The sequence below is a fragment of the Salmo salar genome, chromosome 12, assembly GCF_965601325.2.
Source record: "Salmo salar chromosome 12, fSalSal1, whole genome shotgun sequence".
NCBI lineage: Eukaryota > Metazoa > Chordata > Actinopteri > Salmoniformes > Salmonidae > Salmo > Salmo salar.
The window spans coordinates 76,800,370-76,814,271 of NC_138302.1; the positions used below are offsets into that span (position 1 = coordinate 76,800,370).

The 13,902-nt window shown below is 40.7% G+C and overlaps 1 protein-coding gene across 1 annotated transcript in view; it reads left to right on the forward strand.

Annotated features, from left to right (window-relative positions):
• The first annotated feature begins 136 nt into the window (after nucleotides 1–136).
• LOC106565889 (endothelin-converting enzyme 1) overlaps nucleotides 137–13,902 on the forward strand; it is a 50,552-nt gene continuing 36,786 nt past the window's right edge. Inside the window, exon 1 of the mRNA XM_014133544.2 lies at nucleotides 137–319. Within this exon, the coding sequence (XP_013989019.1) occupies nucleotides 314–319 (6 nt within the window). The 5' untranslated portion in view covers nucleotides 137–313. The remainder of the gene's footprint in view (nucleotides 320–13,902) is intronic.

Here is a 13,902-nt window from a genome sequence, read left to right on the forward strand (position 1 = left end):
ATTAATTGCACCACAATGTGTGGAATTTTCTAAGAAAAGGTAATACAAATGTTTTATTAAGACCCACCCATTGCTCAAATCCTATTGGTTAGAATAATAGTGAACCGTCCCTTCTCATTTTGCTGTTGGTTGGACATGTTATTTCAGGCTCAGCATGGGAACTCTATATTTACGTGGTACTTTCGCGTTATATGTTCGCACCATATGACCGAAAATACAGTTCGTCACTCATTTGTTTCGTCTGGCACACCAACAGCTGTCCGCTGAAGGCACCTGAGAGGAACGTATAGAGTAGACGGAGTGAGCTGAAATAATGGTGGTAAGAACCTGTTCCAAATCAAATGTATCTTAATTACAAACCTTATGTTTATGAACTGAATTTATTGGTTGTCGTTGCTGTAAATCTACATTTGGAGCATCTACGTGTGATGACGCGGTGCGCAAAAAAATGTATGATGTGCAATTACGATTTCCATTAACGTTTGCGACCATGACATGAGGTAATATCTTTAACATAATTCCCTGGGCAACTGGTTTCTGCATTACCAAAAATAGTCATTCAATGCATTTTAGGCCTGCTCCCTGACTTAATTAGTGTTGCCTTATCATGATCATGTGAGCATAGAAGCCTTTTATGTCTTGAACACACTCTTTCATTGTAAGAAAACATATATAGGCTAATGTTAAATCCATTGTTGGTTTGTTACTAACTGACTGAACTCAACTTTACGATTAATGATGGAGTTGAGGAGTGACTAGTGTGGGCGGACTGGAGTTCTGAAGTCACATAAAATTTAGTTTTTATCAAAAACTACAGATTTCAGCGCCCAAGGAAACGCTGCATTTACACAATACAATGTCATGTGTGAATGCGGGCTATTCTTTTGGTACTGAAATTTGATACCATTCCATTTATTCCGCTCCAGCCATTCCCACAAGCCCGTCCTCACCAATTAAGGTGCCACCAACCTCCTGCGCAGTCCACCCACACTGGTAGCCGCCCAACACCATGGTAAATCGTGGAGTTGTGTTTATTCGACTAGTTTGTACTTGTCACCATCCTTGTTTGTATAGTGGTTATTCATTACCTAGGGCCCAGGGGTAAGCATAAGAGTTTCTTGGCAGTAAACATAGGCCTACATGCAGCAGCAGACACAGGTTATCTACCTGAGCTGTAATGTCCAGGTGTAAACAAGCTTCCATATGCCACTCCTTAAAGAGCAACTGCACCACAGATGGATGTATAAATGTGAAGCAGCCGGTTGGCGTTTCCACTCACTACCAGATATGGTGACAAGAAACCCAGCAAGATGGATTTTGGCCAAGATTCTGCAAACTTTGTCTTAGATGAAACACTTGATCTGCGTACAGTTTTCTGTTTCCAAAAGTGGAATCTGTAACAAACAGAGTGGATATCATTTTGTAGACTTTACCCTTTGACAAAGTTTGACAAAAAACTGTGTTGTTTAGAAGAAGTGCAAGGGCGGATTAAGTTATTGCACATCCCAGAGTAGCCGTTCCCAGACATAAATATGCAAATACATGCTAGACGTGCCAATAGGATCTCACTATCTCGTGCTTGGTTCTACCTACTATGAATAATTTGCTCCCATTGGAAACGAGGCTCTGGTCTATCTTGGGTTAGTTGTAAAAAACATTGACTGCACTTCTATGGTATAATGGCGGTCCACAAACAAACGTTTAATATAAATAAACAAATCCCTACTAACTTCAAACAAACTCTCCCCATTTTTATATATTTTTTTGTAATTTAGCAGACGCTCTTATCCGGAGCGACTTACAGGAGCAATTAGGGCTAAGTGCATGTCGACAGATTTTTCACCTAGTTGGCTCGGGGATTTGAACCAGCAACCTTTAGGTTACTGGCCAACGCTCTTAACCGTTATGCTCACGCCCCCATCCAACCTTTTCTAAATGTATCTCTATCATGCTGAGACAATCCATCCTGAGGATTATCCAACATTTCAAAAATCAGTAACACCTGTTACTCCTAATAACTGTTGCCATATACACAATAATCTTCAAGCTGGCATTTCAGCTTTCCATAATCCGAGCCGTGCTGACAACCTTTCCAATGAAAGCTATGAAGTCAATTGTGTTTACTAGCAAAAGTGTCCTTTGACACAGCACATTTGTGGAAACAAGATTTCTGAACAGTCCTCAAAACCACGTCAGGACTAGTAGAAGCACCAGTTCTGACACTAGGTCCACTTACTACGGGAGAAACCATGGTAGCTCCATCAGTCCGCCTATAGTTCTACCAATCTGTTTTACAGCCTCTGCATATGAGAAATCATGATTCAATATCTCTGGGCCTCTCCTGCCTCTCTCTGCACCTGGCATCCACCAAATGTTGCACTGTGTTCCACCCCACAATTACCACACTTAGCCTTCACATTATTCCCCAACTCCACACTTTTCTTTTCTTTACAGTGAGCAGCTACATGTCCCATTCTTTGGCATTTAAAACACCACAATGGGGATGGAACAAATTCTTAGCTATTTCAACTTTGACGCTCTTTCCTACAAATCCAATTTTTGGTCTCAAACACTATGCCTCCCTTCACATTTTATTTAATATCGTCTATTGGACATAGATAGTGGGACCCCAGAAATTATTCTCCTCAACATAGCATACACTCCATGGACATGGATTTTGATCTTCTTCCGATTGAGAGTTTCTATTTGAAGAATCTTCTGATTCTGCTGACCACAGAATATTATCAGTCTACCATTTCCAATGAACCAGGCTAGTTTTACTTCACCTAAACTCAGCAAAAGACAAACGTCCTCTCACTATCAACTGTGTTTATTTTCAGCAAACTTAACATGTGTAAATATTTGTATGAACATAAAAAGATTCAACAACTGAGACATAAACTGAACAAGTTCCACAGACATGTGACTAACAGAAATGGAATAATGTGTCCCTGAACAAAGGCGGGTCAAAATCAAAAGTAACATCCAGTATCTGGTGTGGCTACCAGCTGCATTAAGTACTGCAGTGCATCTCCTCCTCATGGACTGCACCAGATTTGCCAGTTCTTGCTGTGAGATGTTACCCTACTCTTCCATCAAGGCACCTGCAAGTTCCCGGAAATTTCTGGGGGAATGGCCCTAGCCCTCACCCTCCAATCCAACATTTCCCAGATGTGCTCAATGGGCTTGAGATCCGGGCTCTTCGCTGGCCATGGCAGAACACTGACTTTCCTGTCTTGCAGGAAATCATGCACAGAACGAGCAGTATGGCTGGTGGCATTGTCATGCTGGAGGGTCATGTCAGGATGAGCCTGCAGGAAGGGTACCACATGAGGGAGGAGGATGTCTTCCCTGTAACGCACAGCGTTGAGATTGCCTGCAATGACAACAAGCTCAGTCCGATGATGCTGTGACACACCGCCCCGATCCCGCTCCAGAGTACAGACCTCGGTGTAATGCTCATTCCTTCGATGATAAACGCGAATCCGACCATCACCCCTGGTGAGACAAAACCACGACTCGTCAGTGAAAAGCACTTTTTGCCAGTCCTGTCTGGTCCAGCGACAGTGGGTTTGTGCCCATAGGCGACGTTGCCAGTGATGTCTGGTGTGGACTACCTGGCATGATGACTCCTTGCTGTCCCCAGTCCACCTGGCCGTGCTGCTGCTCCAGTTTCAACTGTTCTGCCTGCGGCTATGGAACCCTGACCTGTTCACCGGACGTGCTTGTTGCAGCCTCGACAACTACTATGATTATTATTATTTGACCATGCTGGTCATTTATGAACATTTTAACATCTTGGCCATGTTCTGTTATAATATCCACCCGGCACAGCCAGAAGAGGACTGGCCACCCCTCATAGCCTGGTTCCTCTCTAGGTTTCTTCCTAGGTTTTTGGCCTTTCTAGGGAGTTTTTCCTAGGGAGTTTTTCCTAGCCACCGTGCTTCTTTCACATGCATTGCTTGCTGTTTGGGGTTTTAGGCTGGGTTTCTGTACAGCACTTTGAGATATCAGCTGATGTACGAAGGGCTATATAAATACATTTGATTTGATTTGGACCTGCCTTACAACAAGCCTACAAGCCCTCAGTCCAGCCTCTCTCAGCCTATTGCGGACAGTCTGAGCACTGATGGAGGGATTGTGTGTTCCTGGTGTAACTCGGGCAGTGGTTGTTGCCATCCTGTACCTGTCCTGCAGGTGTGATGTTCGGATGTACCGATCCTGTGCAGGTGTTGTTACACGTGGTCTTCCACTGCGAGGACGATCAGCTGTCCGTCCTGTCTCCCTGTAGCGCTGTCTTAGGCGTCTCAAAGTACGGACATTGCAATTTATTGCCTTGGCCACATCTGGAGTCCTCATGCCTCCTTGCAGCATGCCAAAAGCACGTTCATGCAGATGAGCAGGGACCCTGGGCATCTTTCTTTTGGTGTTTTTCAGAGTCAGTAGAAAGGCCTTTTTAGTGTCCGAAGTTTTTGTAACTGTGACCTTAATTGCCTACCGTCTGTAAGCTGTTAGTGTCTTAACGACCGTTCCACAGGTGCATGTTCATTCATTGTTTATGGTTCATTGAACAAGCATGGGAAACAGAGTTTAAACCCTTCACAATGAACATCTGTGAAGTTATTTGGATTTTTACGAATTATCTTTGAAAGACAGGGTCCTGAAAAAGGGCCGTTTCTTTTTTTGCTGAGTTTATTTCTTTCTTTACGTTAATGGGATAGGGTGTAGATGCGGCCCTGTGGTCACATCAAACATCAAACACCATCACAACTTTACACTCCGACACACCGTTACTCTTGTTTCCCATCTTCACCCTCACGCTCTCTGCACTAGAAGCATCACTGCTTTCAGTAGAATAGTTTCTCTTTTTCCTGTTAATGTCCTTGACACTCATTCTCCCGACCGATATCATCAGAACTATCAACCATAATCATCGTATTCAAGCGCAGCTGTTACTTCTCTAACCTTCTCTCCATATCCTCCATCGCAGCATCTTCACTAATCACACGTCGGCAAACTGCACTTCCTGATTTGGCCTCATTTTAGATTTGGTTAATTAAGAAATGCTGACAGCCATGGCTGAATTCAAACGTGTTGGTTTCTGGGTGTGGTTTGATGTGGGTGTTTCTTGTATGTGTTTGCAGGTGGGAAGAGTTAGACAAATTATTTCGCCAATTACCTTCAGCCATCTGGTGTGCAACCGTGGAAAGATTTATTTGACTTTGGATAGCCTATCTCCGGGGCTAGCTACGGACCGTCAAATTGCCCAATGTACTGTAAATGAGACAATATTTTCATGTTGCACACTTTTTTGTTTTCTTATTAAATGCTTTCAATATTTGTATATGCATTTCCACAATTTATAGTTGGCTTGAGGTTTTTAAGTCATTGAAATTTGTAGCTATTGGAATTTTTACATTGTCCCATGTACATTGTGTAATTTACCGATGGTCCCTAACTAGCCCCATAGGGATATCCAAAGTCAACCCAAATTTACCACAGGCATTACGATTAGGTCGTGTGCAGCTGCACTCAGAATGGATGATTACTTATGTGCTGCCAGCTGTGGGCATGTGGGCAGGATTGATACAAACCCAACCTTCATACAGTATACTTTGTGATGCAGTCACGAGCACAAGTCTCTGTTTTGGATGCAACTGACTTCATGACCAAAATTAACCTATTTACACTTTGTAGTCAATTTTGACAGTAGAATAAATGTTTCTGACTCATATCAATGCCACATAGGCTTTCAAAATGCAAAGTTGTTTTTTAGAGTCAGTTTCTCTTTAAATCTCACATCATGCAGATCAAATATTTCTCCATAGGTATTCTCATGTTATACCTGGAAGGTAGCCTACATGATGTCTCTCATTCATTGAGCAGTAGCCTTTATTGCTTTTTGTGGGAAGTTTTTTTTGTGTGTGGTGATTTTAGGGTTATGTCCCGGACATCATATCTAAACTAAACTGCAGTATTGTTTAACTGTACACATGACTGCATAAGGGTTCTGTAATGAAAATCATGAAGGGACACCAAGTTCATTGTGTCCTTTGACAAGGATGTGGGAATCACATCCAGGAGTTTTGTGATGGTTTATAGGGGATGGGTGGGGTTGAAGTGTTATAAAGGTTTAACTAACTCTACAATCATTGCTTTATTAACGCTTGCTTAAACAAACTCCACTTATAGTTTCTCTGTGTTTTTGAATCATTAAATGATATTAAAGCTGTTATTGGAGTCATTATTTGGGGATTTAATGCAGTATCTTTATGATGATAATGATGTTGGGGACACTGTGTGTATGCCTATATATAAAGAGAACAGCGTATGAGAGGACGCACCTGGCTGTCAGAATTTGCAGAACTCTAAGTCTTATTGATTTTATGTTCTGGGCTAATAAGGGTTATCCTATAGTTTTGTATGTTTAGCTTGTGTTGGAGAAAACCCCCACATACTGCGAGGTGCCGGCTGATAAGGATATTAGTTTTCAGTCGGTACCTGACAGTATCGCGGTGTTTTTTCCAAAGGAAACATGCAGAGAAAGACCAGGGCTTGTTTGATGTCATAGGTCATGAGCTGCAGTCTTCAGCAATGCAGTTGGTCTCATCTATGGCATTCAAGAAGCCTGGGGTAGTAAAACATTAGACCTAATGTTGGGCCTATGTGATGTGCTGGACTGGTTTGTGTTGTGGGTTGGCTGTGACAACTGTGTCAAATTCCAATGGAGCAATTTACATGGCTGTGTTTGTGGGTGTAATGTTTGAATATTTTAAGTATGTTCATGGCTACAGTGGTTCTTCCTAGGGTACACTAAAGGGTTAACATGTGTTTGACTGCTGAGAGGCAGTATCGATATAGTACTGTACTGTGGCTCACTGACTCTGGACCACCTACAGGTGGCAGGGACAGGCTATGGCCCATGATCCCTCGAAGTGGCTCTGTGAGTTTAAAACAAAAGCAGTTTAAGACAATTCTAGAAAAATATTAAGAACACATTCATTAGACTCCTAGTAAGTCTACATGCAATGTAGGGCACATGCAGTGAAGTTCACCAGTCCCAGTTTAATTAGCCTACATTCTAGGGGTGTAACGCTTAACTAAATCCACAGTTTGGTACATACTGTACCTCGGTTTTTGGGTTACAGTTCACAGAAGGAGGGAACACATTTTTATTACATTTACAGTTGAAGTCGGAAGTTTACATGCACCTTAGCCAAATACAGTTAAACTCAGTTTTTCACAATTCCTGACATTTAATCCAAGTAAAACTTCCCTGCCTTAGGTCATTTAGGATCACCACTTTATTTTAAGAATGTGAAATGTTGTCACGTCCTGACCAGTAAAAAGGGGTTGTTTGTTATTGTAGTTTGGTCAGGGCGTGGCAGGGGGTGTTTCTTTAGTGTGTTTCGGGGTTTTTGGTTGATGTTCTATGTTTTCTATTTCTATGTGTTTATCTAGTTTTTCTATTTCTTTGTTGGGGTTTTGGGACGACCTCCAATTAGAGGCAGCTGGTTGTCGTTGCCTCTAATTGGAGGCCATATTTAAGTGGGTTAGTTTTCTCTTGTGTTTGTGGGTGGTTGTTTCCTGTTTAGTCTGTGCACCTTACGGGACTATTTTCGTCGTTTGTTTTGTGTAAGTGTTTTTGGTTTTTTCCTTCGAATAAAAGATGTTCAATATACCCGCTGCAGTTTGGTCCACTCCATACGACGAACGTTACAAATGTCAGAATAATAGTAGAGAGAATGATTTATTTAAGCTTTTATTTCTTTCATCACATTCCCCGTGGGTCAGAAGTTTACATACACTCAATTAGTATTTGGTAGCATTGCATTTAAATTGATTAACTTGGGTCAAACGTTTCGGGTAGCCTTCCACAAGCTTCCCACAATAAGTTGATGAATTTTGGCCCTTTCCTCCTGACAGAGCTGGTGTAACTGAGTCAGGTTTGTAGGCCTCCTTCACGTTTGGGATGGTGTTCTTTGGCTTGCAAGCCTCCCCCTTTTTACTCCAAACATAACGATGGTCATTATGGCCAAACAGTTACTTTTTTTTCATCAGACCAGAGGACATTTCTCCAAAAAGTACAATCTTTGTTCCAATGTGCAGTTGCAAACCATAGTCTGGCTTTTTTATGTCAGTTATGGAGCAGTGGCTTCTTCCTTGCTGAGCGGCCTTTCAGGTTATGTCGATATAGGACTTGTTTTACTGTGGATATCGATACTTCTGTGCCTGTTTCCTCCAGCATCTTCACAAGGTCCTTTGCTGTTGTTCTGGGACTGATTTGCACTTTTCTCACCAAAGTACGTTAATCTCTAAGAGACAGAACGTGTCTCCTTCCTGAGCGGTATGACGGCTGCGTGGTCCCATGGTGTTTATACTTGCGTACTATTGTTTGTACAGATGAACGTGGTACCTTCAGGCGTTTGGAAACTGCTCCCAAGGATAAACCAGACTTGTGGAGGTCTACAATTTTTTTCTGAGGCCATGGCTGATTTCTTTTGATTTTCCCATGATGTCAAGCAAAGAGGCACTGAGTTTGAAGGTAGGCCTTTAAATACATCCACAGGTACACCTCCAATTGACTCAAATGATGTCAATTAGCCTATCAGAAGCTTCTAAATCCATGGCATCATTTTCTGGTATTTTCCAAGCTGTTTAAAGGCCCAGTCAATTTAGTGTATGTAAACATCTGACCCACTGGAATTGTGATACGGTGAATTATAAGTGAAATAATCTGTCTGTAAACAATTGTTGGAAAAATGACTTGTGTCATGCACAAAGTAGATGTCCTAACCGACTTGCCAAAACTATAGTTTGTTAACAAGAATTTTGTAGAGTTTTAAACTTCCGACTTCAACTGTAACTGCAGTAGATCACTGCATTTCATGCATACCGCATCCCATGAACCAAGGTTCCATACCTTATGGTTCGAATAGGTAGGCGACAGTTAGAGACTTACTACATTACTTTTATTAATGACTTGGCCATTTCAGGAATTCAGTTCCTTATGTAAAGGAACATCAGTAGTTTAATAAAATATGTAGGACAGGGCTACCTATCTCTCAACTGGCTTCACATGTAGGGACGATCACTTATAGGCTGCAGTTTCCGTGACCTGCTTGTAACCCTGTTTACTCAGGAAAGGTAGGCCTATAGGTCTTAGAACAGGTGTGGAGAACTCATTCGGACAGCTTGGTAAGATAAAATATGAACTGAATGGTATTTTCCCTCACTACTCTTGTCCAGCACATTATCATGATCTCCAGATATGATGCTTAACTTGTAAGTAAGATCAACAGTGAGTTCTTGCCATAGTTACACTGTGTTTTGGAGGGTGACTAAAATGTTTGATTAATACATTTGGAGAGAAGAAACCTTTAAACCTTTACACTTGTAGGAATTGCCTATATGTTGAAAAACAAATGATAGTCCCACTAAGCGCAAACAAGATGGGATGGTGTATTGCTGTGGTAGCCATGCTGGTTATGTGTGCCTTGAATTATAAATAAATCACAGACAGTGTCACCAGCAAAGCACCCCCACACCATCACACCTCCTCCTCCATGCTTCACAGTGGGAACCATACATGCGGAGATCATCCGTTCACCTACTCAGCATCTCACAAAGACACAGCGGTTGGAACCAAACATCTCAAATTTGGACTCAGCAGACCAAAGGCCAAATTTCCACTGGTCTAAAGTCCAGTGCCTGTGTTTCTAGGCCCAAGCAAGTCTCTTCTTATTATTGGTGTCCTTTAGTAGTGGTTTCTTTGCAGCAATTCGACCATAAAGGCCTGATTCATGCAGTCTCCTCAGAACAGTTGATTATGAGATGTGTGTGTTACTTGAACTCTGTGAAGCATTTATTTGGGCTGCAATCTAATGTACAGTTAATTTCTGAGGCTGGTAACTCTAACATATCCTCTGCAACAGGGGTAACTGGGTCTTCCTTTCCTGTGGCAGTCCTCATAAGAGCCAGTTTCATCATAGCGCTTGTTGGTTTTTGCGACTGCACTTGAAGAAACTTTCAAAGTTCTTGAAATTATCCATATTGACTGACCTAAACCTTAAAGTAATGATGGACTCTCGTTTCTCTTTGCTAATTTGAGCAGTTCTTGCCATAATATGGACTTGGTCTTTTACCAAATAGGGCTATCTTCTGTACCACCCTTACCTTGTCACAACACAACTGATTGGATCAAACGCATTAAGAAGGAAAGAAATTCCACAAATTAACTTTTAACTAGGCACACCTGTTAATTGAAATGCATTCCAGGTGACTACCTCATGAAGCTGGTTGAGAAAATGCCAAGAGTGTGCAAAGCTGTCATCAAGGCAAAGGGTGGCTACTTTGAAGAATCTCACATATTTGTTTAACACTTTTGCTTACTACATAATTCCATATGTGAAATGCATTATTTCAAAGTGTTGATGTCTTCACTATTATTCTACAATGTAGAAAATAGTAAAAATAAAGAAAAATCCTTGAATGAATAGATGTGTCCAAACTTTTGACTGGTACTGTAAATTTGCACCCATCTCAGTGAACTAATACATTGCGGAGGCCTAGACTAAAAGCTAATTTATGCTTGACCCGAAATGTGGTCGGAAGCTCCATATGGAGTGTGTGACGCAATTGCGGAGCCTCCAGAGGAATGCAGAGGCCAAATCGAGCTCCGTACCGCAATGCCGTGACGGTAGGTGGGGGCGGTACATCCTGTATAAACACAAACTCACTTTCTTGACAACTTCCTTCAGAACAGCTTTGCACTTCTCCGCGAATCGCAAGAAGTATGAATGCCATGACTTCTGCAGAGGCCCTATCACCGTAAATGCTGCATGGCCAATGCAGATGTCAGATTGACCATGCCGCGACCAGATGCACAATGCACTTCTCTCTCCCATCAATTTGTGCATATTAATTGTTTCATAACTTCATTGTGTGAATTGTTTGCGTTTGATTGTTAGTGTCTATCGATTCCATATTACATATATCACCAGTAGTACATTTACCGTTAATTACTATAATTTCTAATCTACAATGTTTGTTTGGTTACGGTCATTTCTGGTAATGAATTCAATATATTATCATTCCAGTCTTTTACCGTTCTTGTCAGAGTGGACACAATGTTTGCAAAGTGCATAACCTATGCTACACTTGTGAGAAATAAGTATTGGTTTATTTAATTCCTTTTAGGTTTTTTTTGTTGTCAATTGAGTCTTTGTCTTTTGTTTGGAGCGCTCCTGACAATGTTGAGTAAGAACGCGCACCTGATTACACATAGATGTACGTTTATAGGTTACCTGGCCTGCGCGCAAATGTTGGCATATAAATGTGCCCATTTGGAGATCTGATAGTATTTCTGATTAGATTAGGGCACCACCACTAATGAGCTCTGGAGCTTTTCAAAGTAACGTTTTCTTCAACCCAAACAGCAAGCAAACATTTTTTTTTAATATATATCCATTGAGAATGACAATAGTTCCTCAATGTATTTGAAAAAATGTCATGCTCTGATCCAGTGGTAAATAGGTCTACCTGATTACTTCTTATCAGTGCTTGACTTGGACTGAAATAGGTTCTGGTACTCATTTTGGGTGCTGGTACTGTTTATATTTAGGTGCAGGAGCGTCACAATACTTTTGAGCTAATATTCTATAAGATGAAGAGGAGCTTAAGCAGTAGAACATTTGAGGTGCTTGTACTCAGCGCTGGTGAGCTCCTGCCCAATTCAAGCACTGCTTCTTATCCCTTGCGAAAATAGCCTACAGTCCTGAGCTCACTGGCATGGGAAACTGAGGGACCAGAATATTTAATACAATGTTGCAAATTCGCTAGTGCAATCAAGTTTGTAGCATACAGTCCAGGCGTAGACAATGTGATTTATAGGATATTTATTTTTATCGGATATTTTCTATTTGCAGACTGCAATGTTTTTATTTGTTGGCTATATGTAGGTTATTTTTACATAGTGGGCAATGGCAATAGAAGTTACGTTTTAGGTTTGTATAATTTTTATTTAGATTTGAATAGTATTTTAATTATAATAAATTAAATTAATAAATTAAATTAAACTATTCCACAAAAATGTGCATATGGAAACCATAACTGGCATGAAATTATATACGCATTTTACATTTACTGTACTTTTTGCTGCATTTGTTGATAACGAAATCTGAAAGTACTCTGGATACATTCAGTAACATAAAAAAAATCCTGGAAAATGTGTGGTAGGTGCAACACAAGACAGAAAAATGACAAGGGTTTGAGTGAGCGGATTAACTTGGAAATGTGAAGCACATATTTGGACTAATGTATTTGGCTTGCTTGTATGACATCAATTTAATATAATCCTCAACTTCTCATCTTTCAAAATACATAGAGTCCTCTTAATTTACAGCATTTCCTTCACTCCAGACAACAAAGAATTTTCTAAAGTTGCCCAATTTAGTGGGAGGGATGGGGGCAACTTCTTGTTGCGTGCTGTGCTCAAGTTCAGAACAACTGTCAGTGAAAACCCATACAATTAAGGCACTTATCAGTACCCAAATTTGCCATTTCCAACCCAGGTACGAGTGTAAAAGGTTAAGGAGATTGAAGGAGATCTGTTACTCACTTGTCAGTCATGAAATTAATTTAATAGATGGAGAGAATAATCTTCTTCGTTTTTTGCAATCCAGGGATAGCTATGTTTACGTGTAATGAGAATTTTGTTCCCAATGTTCATAAACTGAACTTCAATTAAACTACTCAGTCTGCACCCCAGAGTTTGTAAGGTTCTGGTTAAATGACACAGATGGAGGCCCAGCCTACAATAATCAACCAAGTTTATTCACGCGAGCTCTGAATATCATACAATGTACACAGCCTTTTATACCTGACATTTGGTCATATCAAATGTCATACCCCTTACAGATGCCCCCTCCTCTTCAACACAGTCAATGCTTATTTACAAGTCTTCTCCATCACATACATTGCTTATCATATCCTGTCCCATGTTACATAATCTACTGCAAGCCTAAAGGTTTCTCGCCTCTCTGGGTGGGAGAACTTCTTCCTGTTATCAGTTTCACTGTGGTCACAAGTTGTCTTCTGTCTGGTAACAGTGCCCCTTTTCCCTTGAATGTCTTGCCTACATTGCTAAATCATTAAGCTTAAACTTTTCCAACACACACACACATTAGTACATTCATCTTATAATCACTCGGTTATACCTTTTCAGGGTGAAATCATTTAGTCAAACCTTTAATCATATAATTTCCATTACAATCCACCCTATTGGCTAAATATTTCACATATACTTTAACACATCTATTTTTATTGGATTCAGAAATGTCACACGAAATCAAACTAGATCAAAGAAAACAAATACATGTATTTTCATTACATACTTATCAATGACTGTTCTAAGCCTATGTCCAGTCATAACTCTTCGGATTAGGCGGTGTCAGAGGAAGGCCCAAAAAATTGTCAGACTCAAGTCACCCAAGTCATAAGACTGTTCTCTCTGCTACCGCACGGCAAGTGGAACCGGAGCGCCAAGTCTAGGACCAAAAGGCTCCTTAACAGCTTCTACCCCCAAGTCATAAGACTGCTGAACAATTAATCAAAATGGCCACCTTTGTTTTTACACTACTGCTACTCGCTGTTTATTATCTATGCATAGTCACGTTACCCCTACCTACATGTACAAATTACCTTGACTAATCTGTGCCCCCGCACATTGACTCGGTACCGGTACCCCCTGTATATAGCCTCGTTAATGTTATTTTATTGTTACTTTTTTATTTATTATCATTTTTTACTTTAGTTTATTTAGTAAATATTTTCTTAACTCTATTGTCGTGTCTTTGGCATCATTAAATTGAAGACTGTTATTTTATCAAATCAATTCTCTGT